Source organism: Rhamphochromis sp. 'chilingali', assembly GCF_963969265.1.
Source record: "Rhamphochromis sp. 'chilingali' genome assembly, chromosome: 4".
Classification (NCBI taxonomy): domain Eukaryota; kingdom Metazoa; phylum Chordata; class Actinopteri; order Cichliformes; family Cichlidae; genus Rhamphochromis; species Rhamphochromis sp. 'chilingali'.
The window spans coordinates 41034264-41058161 of record NC_137948.1 but is presented as its reverse complement, the minus strand read 5'-3'; the positions used below and the strand labels follow the sequence as shown (position 1 = coordinate 41058161).

General features: G+C 40.4%; 1 protein-coding gene and 1 long non-coding RNA gene across 2 annotated transcripts in view; both read right to left on the bottom strand.

Moving 5' to 3' along the window:
• LOC308395376 overlaps window positions 1-8870 on the bottom strand; it is a 291287-nt gene extending 282417 nt beyond the window's left edge. The window contains exons 1-2 of the long non-coding RNA XR_013971384.1: window positions 7714-8870; window positions 7454-7630 (exon numbers count right to left, since the gene is read on the bottom strand). This is a non-coding gene — a long non-coding RNA (uncharacterized lncRNA). The remainder of the gene's footprint in view (window positions 1-7453; window positions 7631-7713) is intronic.
• LOC308395926 (uncharacterized protein) lies at window positions 452-6357 on the bottom strand (the record flags this gene model as incomplete). The annotated part of the gene is made up of 7 exons (XM_080880976.1): window positions 452-541; window positions 638-670; window positions 819-904; window positions 1214-1239; window positions 1977-2165; window positions 2249-5492; window positions 6337-6357. The coding sequence occupies 2 exons, from the start codon at window positions 6355-6357 to the stop codon at window positions 4809-4811; spliced, it is 705 nt and encodes a 234-aa protein (XP_080737102.1). The 3' UTR covers window positions 452-541; window positions 638-670; window positions 819-904; window positions 1214-1239; window positions 1977-2165; window positions 2249-4808.
• Window positions 8871-23898: the final 15028 nt, after the last annotated feature.

The window sequence follows — 23898 nt, the reverse complement described above, 5'->3', positions numbered from 1 at the left end:
AGGCTCCAATCAATTTCTCATACATCTGAAAGATGTTTTTCTGGAAATAAAAATAATGTGACAAGTATGTTTTTCTGTCAAGAATGACACTGCAAAACTGCAAAAGCTTGTCAGGTGAGACTTGTAATTAATTCTGCAGATACACAAACATATAGAAAGTGTCATTTTTGGTTTACATTAATTAATTTCTATAGTGTGTACAAAACAAATCAAGACCACAGACTCAACACGCACCACTCAATTTTTGTTGTTCTTTATCAGTTGGCCAAGACAGAAATGTTTTAATCTGTGTGCATTGCTTTTGAACAAGTCTTTACACAGAAAAGGTTTCAGAAAGGTATTTTTCAGGTTCTTCTGACAAGGCTTCAATTTTGGAAAATGCTGTTTGTTTATAGTGGCAACTTATAAACCCTTTGTGATAAGAACATAGTTACCACAGTCCAAGTCATACCTTCAAAAAGTATGCACTTTGTGCTCTTGTGGACCCATCCAAAATTTTTCCAGTGATTTGGCTTGGTATTGGATAAATGTGAGGGAAATTCTATAAAAATAACATAAATACACCTATGTTTTCAAATACATTACAAAAAACGTAAACATGCTATGTCATTATGATCAAACAAGCTTTTCAACATACCTCACACTGCAAATAGATTAGGCCATCTATTACCTTATAAAACAAATAAATAAATACATATAAATAAAAACAGAACTAAGGAATACGATTCATTAAGTAAATTGTACAATAAAGTGTATTTAAAGCAGAATTTAACATTAGTTTTATGACAACATAAAAGGATTTTTATGTCAAGAGGTACCTCATCTGAAATGTTAGTCTGGTCAAACAGGGATTTCAAACTTGAAATACCAATAGAGTTTGGTCCAGCTACTCCCACAAGGTAATCTGTGAGAAAGCATATGCTGTAGTCAACAGATATCATTTTCTTTTTGCATGCTGCAACCATCATCCATTTCAGTCTTCTAGGAGCTTTGTCTGGTTGTAGTTCTTTTTTCTCCTCCTCTCCCCTCATCTATTAATTAAATTGTTTTCTGACCTTCCTAACTGTTTCCGACCTGTCTTCCCAATGTGATGTTTAAGCAATATATGTATGGTCAGAAGGGGGTGAAATTTTCATTGCAGTTGTACGTGTAACATTGCATGTGATAATAAAAGGCTTGATTGGTTGATTATTCAACATGAGTTGACATTTACCTGACATTGTGAAGGAGTCACAGTTTCTGTAAGGGTGTAAGAACATAACATGTGGATTTGTTACACTTCTTTTTCACAAGTTAATAACAATCAATAATTTTCATTCCATTATTTACAAGCTATCACACGATGTCCCAGGGACAACATCTACACGATGTCCCAGGGACAACATCTACACGATGTCCCTGGGACAACATTTACACGATGTCCCAGGGACAACATCTACACGATGTCCCAGGGACAACATCTACACGATGTCCCAGGGACAACATTTACACGATGTCCCAGGGACAACATCTACACGATGTCCCAGGGCAAATTCTACATGATGTCCCAGGGACAACATTTACACAATGTCCCAGGGACAACATTTACGCGATGTCCCTGGGACAACATTTACGCGATGTACCAGGACAAATTTGTAAATTTCTGGATTACTGTTAATCTCCATAGAATCAAGAACTCATGTCCAGTTTCACAGCTATGGACCAGTTAATTATGTTTCCAGGTGATAGTTTGATTCATAGATTCAGCACACAACCATAAGTCTAGGCCTTTTAGTCCAGATTCTCTTCACTTATGTTTGTAAAATGATCAGGGAAGCTACTGCAATTTTGCCTGACCCAACCCCCGGGCCACGAAACACCCAAAAAGTTGGGGAACGCTGGTCTAGAGAACACTGGTTAGCTAATGCTGTTGTCAAGTAGCCTATCGCTAGCAAACAAACAGCAAGCCAAGTGAGGAACATATGTATAATGCTTACCGTTTATTAAAGGAAAGTATCCTAAATTGACTTCAAATTCGGCGGACAGGCAAATTGACTTCAAATTCGGCGGACAGGCGGCGGTTTTTCGCTTCTTCACTTGTATTTCGAAATAATCGAAGGCGGGTATTTCGAAGTCGCAAAGGAATGACGTCACAAGAAGGTGATTGGTCACTTGCAATGTTGAACCTGGAACAACATTAATTATGATGATGTGGGAACAATGCTGACACGAGGAAATCAGATCGTCCTATAATTTCTGTAAATCTTACATGAAACTGGTCAGCTGTAGAAAATATGAGCTACACAAAACTGAAAGAAGTCCCAGTCACACACTTGTTTTCCCCACTGTGGACAGTCTTTACCCTTCAAGCTTGAGTCCTCTTGGTCAGGTTACTGAGTGGGAGAAGCCACAGAACAGAAAAGAGGTACAAATGTTTGAAACACACATATTTTAAAAAGTCACAAGGAAAACTCCATAAAGTTACAATTAAAGAACTTTTTCCCACAAGCGTTTGATGAATTCTAGAGTCTTTACCTTACAATATAAATCCAATTAAACTGAAGAGAACTGAACTCAGCATGGTGGCACAGTGGTTAGCACTGTTGCTGCAGGACGGCGCTCTTCTGGACAGCGATCTTGATGTTAATCCTGGGAGTAGCTCGAGCTACTCACCCAAGTAATCGAAGCACTTGGGGCAGTGCTTCGATTACCTGGGTGGGGGAGCACTGTTGCCTTCACCCTCCACATCTTCTCAAGCTTTCAGCCCTTGGTATTTCTCAAGTTTCTCATTTTCCTTCCTTGTGATGAAGGAAGGATGTATAGCTACATCTTCCTCTGCTTGTCCACCACGACTATTCTTTATTATCTCCAGTCTTGATCCATCCCTCAAGACTGTAAGACCAGACTAACCAACCTACACTACCTGGATTAACTACAACAAAGCCTATGACTCACAGTGCCTCACACATGGATCCTGGAATGCCTAGAACTGTACAAACCCAATAGGACCCCAAGAGCCTTCATCTGGCAATGTGGTGCCAGGATAACCACCTCCAGCTGAACGTCGGCAAGACCAAGGAGCTGGTGGTGGACTTCACAAGGAGTCAGCACAGGAACTACAAGCCCATTATCATCAGCAGAGCTCCAGTGGAGAGGGTGCAGTCCTTCAAATACCTTGGTGTCCACATCTCCTCAGATCTGACATGGTCTGCTCACATTCAGATCCAGTTCAAAAAGGCTATTCAGAGCCTGCACCACTTACGACAACTGAGGAAGTTCAGGGCCTCTCCAGGGATCCTCAGGACTTTCTATATAGTTGCTGTGGAGAGCATCCTCACACAGAAAGTCCTGGTATGGGAACAGCTGTGTCAAGTACAAAAAAACTCTTCAGAGAGTGATCCATACAGCAGAACGCTGCTGCAGGACTGCTCCTCCCTCCCTACAGGACATTTACACCAAAAGATACTGGACCAGAGCCACTCAGATACTGAAGAACCTGTTCCACCCCAGCAATAAACTGTTCCAACTTCTGCAATCAGGCAGAAGGTTCTGCACCATCCGGGCAAGAACAGAGACCCTCAAGAGGAGCTTCTACCCTCAGGCCAGCCGTGTGTTACATCAGAACCCCCCCCCCCCCACACACACACACACACACACACACTCAACCATAACAAACTGAGTCAGGACTCACATACTCCCAATCATGCCTGATCCTTCTGACTTCATTGGGGCACTTTAAGTCACTTTAACACCCCACTCACGCAATGTACATTCCCAGATTTTTGAACTGTGAATTTCCAGGTTGTTTTATTCTATTTAACTTAGTGTATATAATCCACTCACTTATTGCACATAATGTCCTCTTTGTATATATCTACTTACTTACTGTATAATGGGGTTTTTTCTCTCTCTATTTTGCACAGTCGAGGAGCGTATCAGGTCACATTTCACTGCATGTTATACTTGTATAACTATGTACGTGATAAATAAAAGGATCTTGAATCTTGAATCAGGAATGCAGTGGAAATAGAAAACAACACTAGTGACCAACGTCAAACCAACAGCACAAGTCACCATTAAGTACAGGATTGAAATGAGAACCATGAAGAGGCCACTAGGAAAACTGCAACCATCAAATCCCTGTAGAGAGTAAGTCCTGAGGAGTCAGCTGAATGGGAAGAACAGGATCTAGGAATTCAGCACCTATCCCCTGCCTGTCATCAGATACCCTGCTGGGATAATAAGCTGGTTAAAGGAGGAGACAGACGCCACTGGCATCAAGACAAGAAAGCTCCTTACCATACATGGAGGGCGTCACACCACATCCAGCAGTCTGAGACTGTACACTAAACAGACGAAGGGTGGCTGGGAGGGCTGGTGAGTGTCAGAACCAATATCCAGGATGAGTTAGTGAAGATGCTTTCTCATCGCGACCATCAAGATGCTAACAACTGATAGTGTGCTTAGTGAATATCTTTCCCTATGTGTTCCCTATGTGTCAAATTCAAATTCAAATTCAAATTTTATTTGTCACACACACACAACCATACACAGTATGACATGGGGGTGAAATGCTTGTAGCTGTACAATGCCCGACCATTAAATGACAGAAGAAAAGTTTTACAATATTTTCAATTTACAGTTTACTACAAAAATTTACAAATTAACTTAGGAATTTACAGTAAAGAATGTGCAAATAGCAGAAGAGATTATAAAGATAAGGATTATAAATTATAGGAATTATAGGATTATAGGAAATGTGTGGTGGTGCGTGTGGTGACGTGTGTGAGAGTCCAGTCTTATAGTGACGTGTTTGGGAGAGTCCAGTCCTACACCTGGTTCAGGCCCCGAATAGCCTGGGGGAAGAAGCTCCTCCTCATTCTCTCTGTTTTGGCCTTAAGGGAGCGGAAGCGCTTCCCAGACCTCAACAGTGAGAAGAGTCCATTGTTGGGATGGGAGAGGTCCATCATAATCTTCCTAGCTTTGGACTTGCACCGCTTGGTGTAGATGGACAGCAGGTCAGGGAGCTCTGATTGAATGATGCGTTCTGCCGAGCGCACCACCCTTTGCAGATCTCGTCTGTCCTGCTTGGTGCTGTTCCCAAACCAGGTGCAGATGTTTGCCGTCAGGACGCTCTCGATGGTGCAGGAGTAGAAGTTCTTGAGCACCTTCAGAGGCAGATGGAAGTCTCTAAGTCTTCTGAGGAAGAAGAGACGCTGACGGGCTTTCTTAACCAGGGTGTTGATGTGACAGGACCATGACAGGTCCTGAGTGATGTGGACACCCAGGTATCGGAAACTGTCCACTCTCTCCACTGGCGTGCCACTGATGATGAGGGGTTTGTAATTCCTCGCCTGCTTTGTAGTGAAGTCCACGAGCAGCTCCTTAGTCTTGCTGATGTTTAGGAGGAGGTTATTCTCCTGGCACCAGGTCTCCAGGTTCCTAATCTCCTCCAGGTAGGCCGTCTCGATGTTGTCGGAGATCAGGCCCACAACAGCAGTGTCGTCAGCAAACTTGACAATGGAGGTGTGCTAAACATAGTGCTAAACATCTGTTTTATTCATTGCAGCTTTAAAAGCCAAATCCAGACCTGTTAATATTGTGACTGTAGGTGGTCTTGTTGAGGATGACACTCTTGAAAAAATGATTCGATTTTTCAATAACTCTCTTTTAGAGAGTATCTTCCTTTTAAACTTGCTGAAATCATCAGAAAAAGTGAAGACTTAGTCATCTTTTGACAGAGTCAAACTGCCTCATTTCATTCCTGCTACTGAAAGAATGATCAGTGTCTTTGACATAATTTTTCCTTTTTAGTAATCCTGCACAAATTGCCCTGTGTTGCAGTTTGTGTATCAGCTATTTGCACTGGATTAATGTGACTTAATGGTGGCAAGTGTTCAAATCAATGTTTATTAACGGTTTCTTTAAGTGTTTAAAGATTAAGTCATTAACATATTGATGAAGTTTTCAAAGTTGCTCAGGGTGGAAAAAAAAGAGTGTTGGAGACCTGGAGAGGGCCTGACACTAGCCACAGAAAAACAAGGTGGAAACAAAGAAAATATTTCTTCAGAGGAAAGCATCAGGCAATGTTTCTTCTCTTTTATAAAATACAACATATCGCCACCAAAGAAAATTTCACTTTACAGTGTACACTATTCTCCCTGGCAAGATCTGGTGATCCGCTCATATTTACTGAGTAATGTCATGTATAAAAAAACATGATTTTCAGCCTTTTTAAAAGAAAGTGTTTTAGCTGTGTTCTCCTTGGGATGTGACACACTCAGCTTAGATTGATTTTCTCATTCAGCAGTGACCTGCTGCAAACCTTTGGCTCAGAATGGTAATTCCCTCTCTTACCTGATAAGGTACCTGATCCATAATAAATCAATTGTAATTAGTTTTATGTTTGCAAGGAATGAAGGAGGGGCTGCACTTTGCTAAGGGGACCCTCTGCTTTTTCGCCCCACCCTACCCACCATCCTTATTTGTTTCTAGCCACCATCATCTGCACACCTGATATCAGTTAATCTCCTGATTATTAAGTGGGGATTATTGATGCAGGAGAAGTGGCTGTATTTGCTGTAGTCTCTTCTGTCGAGGACATGATGCTTTTGTTTGCTCTTCACTGTTTGTGCTAAGGGTTTTATGTGTTTGTGTGTATGCATGCATGTTTGTTTTGTTTTGTTTTGTTAGTCCAATAAAAGTTTACTGCCTAACCTTGTTTCACTTTTTATTTTTTGGCATGACATTTATGATTTAACATCCAGTCTGTCAGCATTTTGTCTCAACTAGTCTAAAACTAGTCTAACTCCTGCAGCAGCCAGTTTGTCACATGACTTGCTTGTGTCGAGGTCTGAACATTATCCAGTACTTTCTCATTTGAAAATGGTAGGCAGTCGACCAAATGACTGTGAGGCATACAAAGAGGAGTCCATTATTTTATATGTATTGTTTTACATCTGTATTTAGTACAAACTACATACAGAATCCTGAATCCCTCTTAGTTATGATGCAATAGGTGTAGGTTGCTGGGGGAGTATTTCTTCTTCAGTCACCTTTTTCACTCACTATAGGTAGGGATGGGTATTGATAAGATTTTAACGATTCCGATTCCATTTTCGATTCTGTTTAACGATTCGATTCCTTATCGATTCTCTTATCGATTCTTTTTTTTTTAAAAGGAGAACACTAAAGTCGATTAGCTTAGAACTGTGTTTTATATCTTCTCTTTGAACAAGATAGAAATTTAGGAGTAACATGGCCTTACAAACCCAACAGTGAGATCTTAAGAGATCCACAGCCTACGGCTCTTCAATGGGGTGTCACAGGGTCCCCAGGAAAAAAAATGTATATGTAAAATAATAAAATAAATATTCTCCTGTAGCAATAACAAAGTTTAACATTAATTATTCTGTAGCAATTACACAAGAATATCCAGTAATGTCCCTGCCTACAATTAAACACATTCACTTACCAAAGTGAAATCGGGGGCATGTGCTGTGGCAAATGGGTGCAAGCCTTTGACCACAAACTTAGTCACTGCTCGGTGACATTCGTCTATCCTGGCCTGAAAGGAGACGCTACCGGTAGACTGCAGTGAGAACTGCCAGCATCTGAGCCAGCCAGACTCTGTCTCTCTCATCATGGTTATCTAAATGCAACGCACAGTAATAGCAGGTTTTGTAATAAGGTAGATCGCGCTAACATAATATGCAATGCTAATTGATTAGTTACCTGCAGTATTAACGGGAGAGGACGTGGAAACGCTACCGCTGCTGCTGGGTTGAGCTTCGCTAGTCCGGAGCGGATCAAAAACACGACATTCGTTGAAAGCAATCGCGTGTTTTTTGAGCAAATGCTTTTGCATATTCGTAGTGTTTCCTCTCTTTGATGAAATCTCTACTTTGCAAGTATTGCACGTTGCCCTGTTGTCATCCTTTCTCATAAAGTGTAACCAAACTTTTGAGCGTTTGTGCCGCTCAGGCGCCGTGTTTCCTACTGGATAAAAGACGCTACTCAACGTGATGACGTCATTCGGGGCGACTGGAATCGATAAGGGAATCGTTTTTAAAAGTGGCAAACGATTCCAAGGAATTGAAACAGTGGGAACCGGTTCTCAACAAGAACCGGTTTTCGATACCCATCCCTGACTATAGGGGTGTCCAAATTCATAGGCGGTCTACGTGGGCCAGGTCCTCCGAAGGCTGGGTAGGCCGGACGTGAGCGGCTGTGAAATTGGACGGTCTAGCCTTCAGTTTTGCGTCACCAGCTGTCTCGGTGGAGTTTAATAAACTCAGCCGTTTGCTCCTTGCTATCTAAAATATAACAGGACACTGGCGTAAATTCTTGATCATCTTAGACTTCTGTTTAATCAGTTTTCCGTTTGACATTTGTTCAGCTGTATCCTCAGCCAAACCGATTTACTCAAGAACAAATAAAACACTAAAAACAATAACAGTTTTAAGTTTAACCTAAGTAGCGAAAGACCGCAGGAGGTTTGAAAACGATGTGTGAGGAGTTCGCTGTTATCGCCCCGGCTAGCTATCGAGCTGGTGGGTAACAGACGTCTCCAAAAATGTTGGAGTTGTTTTGCAAATATGTGATGTCTTGATAAACCAAGCAGATATTTGAAGTTTACACAGCTACATTCTCACCTGAAAATATCTTAAAGGTTTATTTTGTGACCCAGAAAAAGTAATAAGAATAATATTAAAACTAAGTAGCTGTCACCATTGTTGGAAACTGGAATTGGCTGGGCCGCGCTATGAATCCTGGGATATGGTGGGCCACGAAGGATTACACCCGACCCATCCTTCAAATCTGAGGAAAAGGAGGACGCATTTGTAGGAGTCTATGAATTTGGACAGCCTTTGTCACGTCGCTGTGATGTAATCGGTCTAAAAGTGCAGCGTCAGGAGGATGCAGCCTATGAATTTGGACACCCCCTATGTGTTAATAGACCTATCTGCATTGAATCATACTTGCTCTCTTCCACACCATGTCTTTTATCCTGTGTTCCTTCTCTCACCCCAACCAGTCGCAGCAGATGGCCCCGCCCCTCCCTGAGCCTGGTTCTGCCGGAGGTTTCTTCCTGTTAAAAGGGAGTTTTTCTTCCCACTGTCCCAAAGGGCTTGCTCATATGGAGGTCATATGATTGTTGGGTTTTTTCACTGTATGTATTATTGTAGGGTCCACCTTACAATATAAAGCGCCTTGAGGCAACTGTTGCTGTGATTTGGCACTGTATAAATAAAATTGTGCATATTTGATATTATATAGTTACACTGAGCAGGACTTTTGTTCCCAATATTTTTTAGTAACTCTAACACTTTTAACTAACTAAACCAATCAAACTTACAATCACCAATAAAGGACATCAGAAAACAACAGCACATTTTATAGTAATAATAATGACATACAACAGATGGTGTTGGTTTTGTACAGAATGTGACTCCTCTGTTTATCTGACAAAAATGAATTAATCCAAAGATTGCTCCTCTGGGAAATATGAACTTGTTACAGAGAATTCATCTTGTAAATCTTTGAATCAGTGAAGTGGAAATGGAAGTGGAAAAAAGTTTTGTTTTTTCTTGGATTAAAGATTATATAACAAGTGATCAGTCCCAGGGCATTTACCCAGGCCAACCCCAAAAATTTAATTTGGTCACTTTTAGTGCACTTCAATACAACACTGAATGACTAAAACTGTTTGCAAAAACCATACTGAACTTTAAGGAGATGTTAATTCACTTTCTCCTGTTGTTATCATCATTTAAAATTGTTTTAAATATGAATACTATTCATGTGAGCCACATGATCACTCAATTCAATTAGTATACAGAAACATCTGTGCCGAGTATGTATGAGAAATGGAGTATGAGTTTGAGTAATTTAGCTGTTCCATTTCCATTATCGATCACTTATTGATTCAATCTCTTAATCTATTCCCTTATCGATAGGGATGGGAATCAAGAACCGGTTTTTGTACTACTCGTTAAGTTACTATCATGTTACTCTATAAAATGATCTGAAACTCACTGTCTCATAATTACCAATTAACAATATAAACCTACAGGCTACAGTCCCACCCACCAACACAAATCCCTATCCTAATGAGGACACACACACACACACACACACACACATATATATATATATATATATATATATATATATATATATATATATATATATATATATATATATATATATATATATATATATATATTAGTAGTTAGGTATGAACACAAAGCCAACAATACGAAGCAAAGATGAAAACCAAACTTTAAAGTGATGGTCATGTTGATTCTACTATAGAAACATGAACAGGTGGAAATGGAGGCTGCAGCCTGACTTCTCATCCCTTTTTTACCTGTTGAAGTTTAGCAGTGGCTGACTTCACCACAAATAACAGCTCACTTTATGACGATGCTGGGCTGGGGTCAGCATTCACTCAGCTTTAAGATTACTCTGTGTTCTTGGCTAGCTTAGCATTAGCATGCTGTCTTCGCAGGTGCTTGCAAGGACCCGAAGTTGTATTATCAGCATAATTGTTACTGTCCTGGAGCAGCCTCCACTTTACCATCATGCTCTCATCCTTTTCTGCGGTAAAAAAATCAAAGTAATATCCTCCTCTTCACACACCGAGGTTAATTATGGAGTTCCACAAGGTTCAGTGCTAGGACCAGTTCTTTTCACATTATACGTGCTTCCCTTAGGCAGCATCATTAGAAGACATAGCATACATTTTCACTGCTATGCAGATGACATCCAGCTCTATCTGTCCATGAATCCAGATAACACACAACAATTAGTTGAACTGCAGGAATGTCTTAAAGACATAAAGACCTGGATGGCCGCTAACTTTCTGCTTCTTAATTCAGACAAAACTGAGGTTATTGTACTCGGCCCTGAAAATCTTAGAAATATGGTATCTAACCAGATTCTTACTCTGGATGGCATTACCTTGGCCTCCAGTAACGCTGTGAGGAACCTTGGAGTCATTTTTGACCAGGACATGTCCTTCAACGCACATATTAAACAAATATGTAAGACTGCTTTCTTCCATTTGTGCAACATCTCTAAAATTAGAAATATCCTGTCTCAGAGTGACGCTGAAAAACTAGTTCATGCATTTATTACTTCCAGGCTGGACGACTGTAATTCATTATTATCAGGATGTCCTAAAAACTCACTGAAAAGCCTTCAACTAATCCAAAATGCTGCAGCAAGAGTACTGACAGGGACTAGAAAGAGAGAGCATATTTCTCCTGTTTTGGCTTCCCTTCATTGGCTTCCTGTTAAATCCAGAATTGAATTCAAAATCCTGCTCCTCACATACAAGGTCTTAAATAATCAGGCCCCATCTTATCTTAATGACCTTGTAGTACCATATCACCCTATTAGAGCACTTCGCTCTCGCTCTGCAGTCCTACTTGTTGTTCCTAGAGTATTTAAAAGTAGAATGGGAGGGAGAGCCTTCAGTTTTCAGGCCCCTCTTCTGTGGAACCAGCTTCCAGTTTGGATTCAGGAGACAGACACTATCTCTACTTTCAAGATTAGGCTTAAAACTTTCCTTTTTGCTAAAGCATATAGTTAGGGCTGGACCAGGTGACCCTGAATCCTCGCTTATTTATGCTGCAATAGGTGTAGACTGCTGGGGGATTCCCATGATGCATTGAGTATTTCCTTTTCAGTCGCCTTTCTCACTCAACATGTGTTGATAGACCTCTCTGCTGAATCACACTTGTTATTAATCTCTGGGTCTCTCAACCAGTCACGGCAGATGGACTGATGCATCCTTTTCCTTCCCACTGTCGCCAAAGTGCTTGCTCATAAGGTTTGATCATATGATTGTTGGGTTTTTTCTCTGTATATTTTATTGTAGGGTCTACCTAACAATATAAAGGCGCCTTTATTCTAAAGACTGTTGTTGTGATTTGGCGCTATATAAATAAAATTGAATTGAATTGAATATCCACGCTGTAGACTGCCCCACTACTTTCCTTCTCCTTCTGGGAGCTTGAGGGTCCTGCACAGTATCTTAGCTGTTCCCAGGACTGCGCTCTTCTGGACAGAGATCTCCGATGTTGTTCCCGGGATCTGCTGGAGCCACTCGCCTAGCTTGGGACTCACTGCACCTAGCACTCTGAATAGCAGCTGGATAGCGTAGTGGTTAGACTACATGCCCTTGGAGCAGAGGAGCGCAAGTTCAATTTCCGCCTGGGGCGTCTGTATCCAGTAAGGGTCCTAGGCTAGACTATATATATATGTATATATTAGGGGTGCAACGATATTCGTATCGATATTGAACCGTTCGATACAGTGCTTTCGGTTCGGTACGCATATGTATCGAACAATACAACATTTGTAATTTATTTTATCAATTTTCCTTCTGACGATGCTGTCTGTGTTGAGCACTCAGTGAATCTGTGTTCGACTACTCCGCCTAGGCTGCACTTTCCAGCGTAGATCCACTGAGCGCTCCACACAGACAGCATAGTCAGAAGGAAGAGCGCAGGGCAAGCTAGCGAGACAGAAGTTAAGCTCTCCTTGCAACAGGCAAATTGAACCTCATTCAGATCTGGCGTTTGGAATTATTTTGGTTTTCATGTGACGTATGACCCTGAAGGTAAGCGAGTCATGGACTAAAGTAAAACAGTATGTTGGATGTGCCGTGCAATGCTCAATTACATTGGTGTGAACTAGTGTGTTAGCGCAGTTAGCTCGTTAACGTGTTGGCCGTCTAGCCCCATGCACGGAGAGATCGGCGGTAGCTCGTTAACGGAGATTTGCCGTGTTGTGGCGTTAAGGTCATTTCAACGAGATTAACCTGAAAGCACTAGTGGGAACACAACGAATATGACTGCACATTTACGCCGACATCATCCTAGTGCAAAGACAAAAACAAGCAAGCATGCTACTAACTTTAGCCGAGTCATTTAGACAGCTGTTAGCACGTGATTCTCCTTATGCTGCTGAGAATATAGCCCAGAAGAAGCGGATAGTATAGCTTTTATTTTGGAAAGAGACATTTCTCTGTAATAAACTCTCTTTTCCAAAGATGAGTGATTCCTCAATCAGATACAGGGCTCGCAATATCGCTAGCCCGACGTCCCGGGGCTAGCGATTTTTTTCAGTCGGGCTACCAAAATCTATCTCTTCCCTGCCCGTCGGGCTATTGTAGGAAAAATATATGTCAATGCTTTTGCATTCTTTCAGAAATGTAGCTGGGTAATTATGTCATTGGCATCGGTGAGCCACTGTCAATATGTGACATATTGAAATCGCGTTTGAATTTGCGCTTGTTTTTTTGCTTTCACTTTGCAATCGTGCGAACTGTGTATAGAGAGCGACAGCACTGATCTGTGAGTGATGATAATTTGTGCACCAATTCCTCTGACATCGTCTTATTAATCGTTAGCTTACTATGCAAACATGACAAGTGAAATCTCCCGCAGCAAGCTTAAACATGTGAGAGGTTGATCGCGCAGAGAATCGCTGAGCTTATGTGAGTCCGTGCGTAAAAGCAGCAGGATATATATTTTAGTTCTGCTGAGCCAAATAAGACAGGTCGGGGTGAAGAAGTGACAGCCAAAGAAAAGCTTACCACAAAACGGAGAAGTTATGACAAATGAGACTATAAGGCAAAAAGAAAGTGCAGCTTTATGGTTTCATGGACAAAAGAATTTCTGTGGCTGCAATATGACGAGCTAAATAACCAGGGCTGCACATAAGTGGTCCGCAGGTGCGCATTCGCTGTCAAAATAAAAAACACGCACAAGGGTTAGGGTTAAATTTAAAAACTGTACTTTTGAGTTAAAATATATATTTATAATTTTAATAAATGACAAATTAAAAATGCATGAACATTTTTTTGTATCGAAAAAATATCGAACCGTGACACCAAAGTATCGAACCGAACCAAACCGTGAATTTTGTGTATCGTTGCACCCCTAATATATATATATATATATATATATCACATGAATAGTCCCTTCATGATGCTTTTCATTGTGAAGACCCCACAATAATACTCAATGACCAATTTGAGCAAGCAATTGGCAACAGTGGGAAGGAAAAATTCATTTTAACAGGAAGAAACCTCTGGCAGAACCAGGCTTTACCCACGCTCCCTAAACCCAGGCTGCTAGTAGAACGTCAGTTGTGTACCACATAGTTGCTTTCTCACCGTGTGAACTAAACTGACTCACCTTCCATCTAATTTTTTGCAACATGTTTTCACAATGGTAAATGGCCTGTATTTGTATAACGCTTTACTAGTCCCTAAGGACCCCAAAGCGCTTTACACATCCAGTCATCCACCCATTCACGCACACATTCACACAATCACTGAAAAAAGCTGCTATTTTGCTTTTTTAATCACGTAATCATTTCCAATAAAGGCCTATTTACTTCAGTACTTCCAGCCATTTATCAGTTTCCTTCCACTTATCCAATTCAAGGTCATAGGGTCCTGGAGCCTATTCCAGCTGTCATAGGATGAGAGGCAGGGTACACCCTGGACTTCATACATATTTTAATCATTCATAAAACCATTAAATTGTTCAGCTGTACTTGAGTTACAAACTAGAACTCCCATAGAAACGGCCCATCATCAAAAATAACGTGAGAAAGTTTTAGGATTTACAATAAAGTAGTCATCACAATCAGAAGAAGCAAATATACCACCCTCTCACCTCCAACATGAAGAAGTGAGGGAGACTTATGATTCCCCAGTTAACAATGTGCCACCATAGTTCATCCCTGCCATTGATTTCTCCTCCATTTATTTCTGTTTTAATTCATGCTCCGGGTCTCTGTATTTGAAAGTTCATGCTCCTCTCTGAAAGACAGATTCATGAATAGAGTCCGCTACTTTTGTAGTCTGCTGCAGTTTTATACAATAAGCTTTTTTAGACGTTCAAAATCAATATTTAATCCTGTGCAGAGGCTAATCCCCAGGACTGGACCATTTGTGAGGTTCTTTGAGCTTTGTTACACATCTCCTGGCAGCTCTGTGCTGCAGATTGATTAGCTGTAGTGCCAGAATCCTATCAAATGCCCAGCCCTGATGATAGAGCAAACTCTCTCACTGCTTCTAGTTGACTGGACTACAAGATAAGGACAAATGGCAGTTCCCTTTTTCGTGTACACTAAGGACAGGGTGGGAGTGTCATGTGCATAAGATCAGCAGTTGTTTGGGAAGGTGTAAATTCACATTTTAGACGGCTCTTTTCCAAACAGTTATACAGTGAGCAGCTAATCAGTCAATCCAAAGACAATATATAGATGACTATTATTACCAAAGTAAAACAGGAAATAACTATGAATACTGAAAATGAGTGAACATAAAACGGTAATGAGGAAGATAGAAATTGAAATTGAAATTGAAAGCACTAAGGAAATGCAAGAAGATAAAGATATGAACAATAACTAACTTGAGAATCAAGCAGAAAATACTTAAACAAGTATTTGAAACCAAGTATTCAAAAACCCTTAATCCAACATCTAGGACCATGAGAAGACATATTGCTCATTTATACTTATCTGATAATCATACAAAGGTTCCAGATCGCCGCATGAATGTCCCCATTTTGTGCTGTTGTGCTGTGATGTGTCAGAACTGACAAATGTTCCAACTGAAAAATCAAGTTATTGATTTGTTTCTAACATCCAAAACAACCCATGAAAGTGCCCTGAAACAATTATGTTTCCTCTGTTAAGGGTCTAATGAGGACCTTCAAAGGACAACTATTTGGGATTTGGTTTTAAGCACCAATACTAGCTGGTTTATTCAGGGGTTTTTTGTTTGTTTGGTCAGTTGCTAGGTTGGTTAGGGTTTTTTAACAAATAATTAAATAAATAAATACACTCTTTTACACCCTTTTATAACTGTAAATTTAAAAAAAAATTAAAAAACAGCTTAGTTTTCAGCAATGCAGACCAACTATGGACGAAAGATTTGGCCTGTCTAAGCAATGCAAAGTCCCCAGCATCCAACATCAGCATGGAGGAGAGAAAGGCATTCACATTGCTTAGTAATGACGACAACATTATCATCCATCTGGATTGTCCGGATTGAACAATTGTCTGTAATTATCAATCTGTTGGTAGGCAGCTTTAAACACCAAATCCAGAACACTTTGGATTTTTTTGAGAAAATGAGAGATGCCGTTAGGGAGGCAGATGAAACAATGGCCTCATGCGATGTTCTCTTTACTTGTGTTCCAGTCAGTGAAGCAGTTTAAGTAGTTCGTAAGAAATTACAAGACAACCCCAACCTCAGCAACAGAACCACCCTCAGCACCCACGAAGTGTGTTTGCTCTTGGAACTGTGTCTTGATTCTGCATATTTCACATACAAGGGTTGGTACTACAGGCAGAAACATGGGTGTGCCATGGTTTCCCCAGTTTCACTTATTCTGGCCAACTTATAAATGTAAGAAGTGGAAAAGAGGACTCTGTGCTCCAACCCTGGAGCACCAATAAGTCATCGGTTCAGGTACAGTGGCTTGCAAAAGTATTCAACCCCTTGAACTTTCCCACATTTTGTCACATTACAACCACAAACATGAATCGATTTTATTGGAATTCCACGTGAAAGACCAACATAAAGTGGTGCACACGTGAGAAGTGGAACGAAAATCAGACATGATTCCAAACATTTTTTACAAATAAATAACTGAAAAGTGGCGTGTGCGTAATTATTCAGCCCCCTTTGTTCTGAGTGCAGTCAGTTGCCCATAGACATTGCCTGATGAGTGCTAATGACTAAATAGAGTGCACCTGTGTGTAATCTAATGTCAGTACAAATACAGCTGCTCTGTGACGGCCTCAGAGGTTGTTTAAGTGTCATGGTTTCGGCTGTGTGGCAGGCAGGAATTGGACCCAAACGCAAACTCACGGGGACACGGGGGATAAACTCAAAAAGCACAGCTTTATTGCTGGAAAAGCACCTCACAAGTTATAGAAAACTAAACTGGGAAAATCTAAATATAAAGCTCACCAGAAAACACAAGGAGAATCACACACAGTCATGAGGGAGAACGCGACACCGAACTGAGGGAGACGCGGACGTAAATCCACAGAGGGTTAAGGAGGGAAGTGGGAGCACACGGGGAACACAGCTGACACAGATAATCGTAACAAGACAGGGCAGGAGTGAACACAACATGATGCATACTGATGAGAGACTGTCAAAGTAAAACAGGAAGTACACAGAGGTTAAGACAGAAGGAGAGAGAGAGAGAGCACAGACATAACGGGCTGGGGAAAACATTGAATGAAACACAAGGAGGGAGATGAGGGCTCACAGATACAGAGGGGCACACAGAGGGTAAAGGTCACAAGGGGAAATCAAAATAAGTAACAACTTAACAGAGCAACCCAGGAACCGTGGCCTAAATGTGGAAGAAGGTGCTCTGGTCAGATGAGACCAACATGGAACTTTTTGGCCAAAATGCAAAACGCTATGTGTGGCGGAAAACTAACACTGCACATCACTCTGAACACACCATCCCCACTGTCAAATATGGTGGTGGCAGCATCATGCTCTGGGGTGCTTCTCTTCAGCAGGGACAGGGAAGCTACAACTGTAGCTTGCCTCCACCAGTGTATGAATGTGAGAGTGAATGAATAGCGGTATTGTAAAGCGCTTTGAGGGGTCCCGAAAAGCACTATATAAATGCAATCCATTATTATTATTATTAAGCTGGTCAAAGTTGATGGGAAGATGGATGGAGCCAAATACAGGGCAATCTTGGAAGAAAACCTCTTGGAGTCTGCAAAAGACTTGAGACTGGGGCGGAGGTTCACCTTCCAGCAGGACAACGACTCTAAACATAAAGCCAGGGCAACAATGGAATGGTTTAAAACAAAACACATCCATGTGTTAGAACAGCCCAGTCAAAGTCCAGATCTAAATCCAATCGAGAATCTGTGGCAAGATCTGAAAACTGCTGTTCACAAACGCTGTCCATCTAATCTGACTGAGCTGGAGCTGTTTTGCAAAGAAGAATGGGCAAAGATTTCAGTCTGTAGATGTGCAAAGCTGGTAGAGACAAACCCTAAAAGACTGGCAGCTGTAATTGCAGCAAAAGGTGGTTCTACAAAGTATTGACTCAGGGGGCTGAATAATTACGCACACGCCACTTTTCAGTTATTTATTTGTAAAAAATGTTTGGAATCATGTATGATTTTTGTTCCACTTCTCAAGTGTGCACCACGTTGTGTTGGTCTTTCACCTGGAATTCCAATAAAATTGATTCATGTTTGTGGTTGTAATGTGACAAAATGTGGAAAAGTTCAAGGGGGCCGAATACTTTTGCAAGCCACTGTATGTGGCAAACACCTGGGTGAAAGTCAAATCTCTAATTGCTATGATTTATACATCCAGGGAAACCAAACAACCTCTGGTTAAGCAGATAGCACAAAACAGAAGAGCTAACTCATTAGGCCAGGACTCCGCAGTCTATTTACACCTACAGACAAGTGGACACTCTTTCAATGATGAGGCTGTACACATCCTGGACAAGGGAAAAGACCATCTCTGAATCGAGGAGGGGGCCTAAGGGTACATCTTTCACCATCTTACAATGCTGTGATTGCAACCATTCCCCAACTCTCTGTGAATGGTACTCATGACCATTGATCAGTTGTCACTGATCAATGTTCTTTGATCAGTGGTTGTTAATCAATGGTCATGTGAATTTGCATATTAACGATCATAAAACTGACCTTACAGCCCATTGTTCGTAAGTGGTGCTAATTTCGATCAGTAAGCAAATGTACTGTTTATAATGTTGAGGAAACCTCCAGTCAGCTGAGACTGAAGAAGTTAGTCGGATGAGCGATGACGTTTCTCCCAATGAAAAACGTTACATCCAGCTGAACAGAATCAACTTTTTGGGCAGCTTAACTCAAGCATTATTATTTGTATGAAAACTGAAAAACAATTAGGTTTTTGCAGTGCAGACTTTGAAAAAAATTTATTGTTCCAACTGTTAGCATGCAGTGTAATTCTGACCCTTTGTTGGCATCCAGAATTGAAAATGACGTATTTCCTGTCTCCCTCCCGTCTCCCCAAACAGCTCACTGCAGATGGCCCCGCCCCTTCCTGAGCCTAGTTCTGCTGGAGGTTTCTTCCTGTTAAAAGGGAGTTTTTCCTTCCCACTGTGGCGAAAGTACTTGCTCATAAGTGGTCATCTGATTGCTGGGGTTTCTCTATATTATTGTAGGGTCTTAACCTTACAATATATATTAAGTACTTTGAGGCGACTGTTGTTGTGATTTGGTGCTTTATAAATACAATGTAAATGTTTTATGCAATACTTTGAATTTACTAATAAAACTGGTGAGGGGGAAATAAGAAATTATGCTAGTTTGCCACATTCTGATTGGATGGGACTGATTTAAACAATAAAATCAAAGAAATTCAAAAGAAAGAAAATTATGATGAACGAACTTTTTTTTTTCATTAAATCAAATCAAAGGTGCTTTTATAGGGGGGGGAAGCAGGGGATATTTTTTTAATGACCCAAACCTTTTTCAAGAACTGTAACTTTTGCACTGCAAAGATCACATGCAGTACACACATCTTATTTCTCTTTCAAACAGAGAAGTACTTTAAGGTAATAACCATTTTAAAATAACCATTCCTGGGAAATGCTTCATCACCTTCAGTATGTTTTTTTTTTAAATCCGTTTACAGGGAGGGTTACAGGGAACTGAATTTGTGCATTCCTGCATGCCTTGCCAGCATTCACATGGTTACCACTGCTACACATTGTTAGAGACATCTGAATGAGTGCTGGCTATGCAAGTTTTAAGGTGATTGCCCGAGGGGCAGTAGAGTGAAAGAGCGAAGAACAGAGCCAAAGGGGGTGTGGAGTTGGAGGGGGCATAATCCTAAAAGGATTGGAAGTCTACCCCCCATCCCACCACTCACCCACACACACAATATACACATGCACACATCCAAGTCATTCCCTCCATACATATCCCTCTCTGTGTTTCAGGGGGTGATGGGTACTGGATGGGGTCAGTTGGTTTTGTGGCCCTGGTGTCTGATTTCTCCCTGCTTGTAAACCCCACCACCCCACCACACCCTCCCTCTATCTTCATTGTTTGCCTTCTTAATGAGAGGGGTGTGGCCATAGGGGCCAGTGACTGACAGCTACATACTCCTCACTCACTGCTCTTCACTTTGTCTCTGTCAGTGTTCGCTGCTGTCTGTTCTGTACCTGACACTGAATAACGAGACATGTTTCATTTCAGGTTTCTGCCTTCTGTCAGTCCAACACCTGGGTGGATTCGTAGCAGTACCGTCAGAGTGTGAGAAAGGACACTTTCTGGAGAGCACAGTTTCTTAAGGGGGAATTAACAGAGTATTAACAGAGAACACACTTTCATGGAAACTACACAGGTTTCAACAGGAGGCACTCGGGGATCCACCCTGACTGCCTCCTGTATATAGATGGGTCTATACTGCTCATGCTTTGGGTTGACTTTTTAAAAGGCATGTTAACCAACGCATTGCCTTTCCATTTGCCAGAATTAGCGTGTGTAATAGAGATATGAGCAAGGCATCCTTTAGCACTGAGGCTTAATCTATTAACATAAAATCAAAAGAATATTTCAAACCTAGTTTCAGAATTTCCCTAAAATTTAGTGATTTAGTCACACAGACTTATACTTGACAAAACCTTAGGGGGTTAACAGTGTTGATAAAGTGCACATTACCAGATTTCTCAGGATTTCTTTTACTTGCATAATGGAAATGGGTTAATGAATAGAAAGGTTTAACTTCAGACTTTAATCAGTCCACTATGTTGCATTTTCTTTAATCAAGCAGAGCATGTTTCTCTATTTCTTTAAAACTCTGGACAACGTGTTTAAACATTTCCCTCCCTGTTTACATTTTGAAATTCTGGTTTTGATTTACAGATTTTAAAAAAACTTTAGTTTGAAAAAAATAGAAAAAAGATAGATGTCCCTGGGCACGGGTCCTCTTTCAGTGCACTTTTTGGAAACTACAAGTTAAATCTTTGAAATACATGAAATCTAAAACTCTTGAGATGCCGATGGCCTGAAAAGAAATGTTGACACATACATGGCTAACGAAAGTATATCTTAGAGTGACAGTGTCCAACTTGACAGATGGACACCTCTAAACAGATAAATCTTTTCATACCTGTGCACGCCCATTTGGTGATCATAAAATGTGTATTCTCTCTGTTACATATGCACATAACCAAAGAGATTAAAAGGTAATCACCAAACGGTATTTATTATAACCGTAGCAACAGCCCCCTCACTCGAGGTGCAATATCACTGATCACACACTGCACCTCTCAATGCACCTGCTCCTCAGATGGCATGTATGTATATGTATGTGTGTGTGTGTGTGTATATATATATATATATATATATATATATATATGTGTGTGTGTGTGTGTGTGTGTGTGTGTGTGTGTGTGTGTGTGTGTGTGTGTAAGCATGTATGTGGAAGTATGTACACACGCATGCATATATGCATGTATATATACATGTATGTATGTGTATGTATGCAGGTGTATGAATAAGTTGTACATATCTTTCTTGTGTAAATGTAAATCTATCTGTGTTGTTATGTAAATACTTACTTACGCTATTGTGTATTTCACACGGAGAGATGCCAAACTGCCTTTTATTGTTCTTGTAACAGTGACAGTAACAGCTTTTCTATTCTATTCTATTCTTATCAGATTTAGGGTTGTGGTATCATACAAACTGTGTGCCTAAATGACATGATCTATAAATCAATATTGCAAAAATATGTTTAAATTTATTGGTAGTCTTTTCTGATATTAAAAAAATATATATGTAAAATGTAAAAAAAAGGCTTGACTGCTTTTAAATATAACAGATAATTTTAAAAGATTTTTTTAAACTGTGTACTTCACAGTATAAAATCGCTGTGTTAACTGCAGATGGTCTCTTGAGCTTGAGCCATCACGATATCAGATTTTCATATGATTTTTCCACATCATTGTGCTGATGAAATAAATCATATTTTTCTGTAATATGTCTGGGAAAAATACTAATGATGCTCTCAGTCAAATTTATCTTTGTTTACTGTGTGCTGTCTGTTTTTGGGGAAAAAAATTAATTAAACTCAAAATACCTTTGTCTGGTAAAAGAGTCTATAACACATCCAAAAAGGACAGTTACATGATATTTTGAAAATTCAATATAGGTCAGTACATGTAAAACATTTCTTGTAGTAGCATCTCCTCAATGTAATTGTCCTGAGGAGGTGTTACATAATCACATTCTCATCATACTGAGAAATTTCCAGAAAAATATATGAAAGACAAACTGCAGATCAGCTGTACAGACTCATTTCCTGTAGCGTAAGAAAACAGTTCAAAGACCCAAAGCTCAGTAAGAACTAGATCACTCACACTTACCACAGCAGTTTTCTACAGATTATCACATGACACAGTCTTGGGGAAATAATGCACTATTAGAGAAACAATCCTAAATTTACATCACCTAAGACAATGCATCAGATTAGAAGATTTTTATACAGTTTTGCCTCTTACTGAGGCAATTTTTCAGTATTATCAAGTTTTAGTATTGCTTACCTGAAAGTCCCAGCTGGGCAAGAACTGAGGAAAATCACAGTCATAGCAGATAGTGTGTTTTAGTTATCCAGGATCACGTGTTCTCCCCCTAAAATCTTCTCTGCACACTGAAGATTTTAGGGGGTTTCTGCCCTGCCTGCATGGAAGGTTCTATGTGAGATTTTCATATACAAGGTGGGAAAATGTGCAGCAACCTAGCCAAAGCCTCCTCCATGCTTTCTGATAACCTGGGGTTTTATGCATCTTGCTTTTAATAAGCACCAACACCACAGATGAGAGCCTCTCCAAACTTAACCCCCACCTCCAACACACACACACACACACAAACCTCTTCAAGCTGCTTGATCCCTGGATTTACGGGTTTAGTATTAAGAAAATACTCCTGCAATTTGGGATTAGACCCACAAAAACCCTCCACAACAATGATTCCGTCCATTTGATATCTTGATACTAGTGATCAATCCCTGGCTTTGTCACCTTCGTCAACAGCCAATTTCCGGGGGAAAGCGATGAGATAGATTACAAACTTGTTCATACTCATTTACCCAAACAACATACCGATTTTATTCTTTTTGATTATTATTCATTTTTTTTCCTCAAGGCCACAAGGCAGACTTTCTCCATTAACATAGATTATTTGGTTATTTACTTGATGTGTTGTCAATAGAAGAACAAGGTTGTTTGAGATATGCTTGTGATTAACTCGGAATAAAACAGGTTTATTTTTTTCTATTATTGCACCTTAAATGAAACACTACAATGTTTTTTTCTAATGTGATAGTTAATAGTTTGTTTATTTGTGTTTTCTTTCGTTTAACTGTTTTTAAAAGCTCTGCCATTTTTATTATCTGATGGAAATTCTTTGAAGTAAATATTAATGCGACCTAAGTGTGAAACCATATTGGAAATGACTTAACACTCAAAACACTACGCCTAATAAATATCAATGTTTTTCGTTACTCTTCAAAGCCAGATTAAAGCTAGCGTTTAATTTAATGAATGTTAACATTATTTGTTATAAATGTTTCTTTAATTGTATCAAGGTTCCATCTCAGGTTTTGCACCTGAATCGTGGTTTTCTCGCTGTAATGGCAGCCGAACCACTCTCCAACTTTCTGACCTGAACTTTTCACTCATGTCACGTGATGTGACTTAGATTCGCAAGGGGCGGGCTTTTCGGTGTCAAACTCGGGGGCTGGTTGGTCGCTGTCGTGGCTTGTATAGGCGCAGAGTGCCGTGATTGGCTCGCAGAAAGAAGGCCCGTGTGCTTTCTGGGCTCATAGAAGCTAGG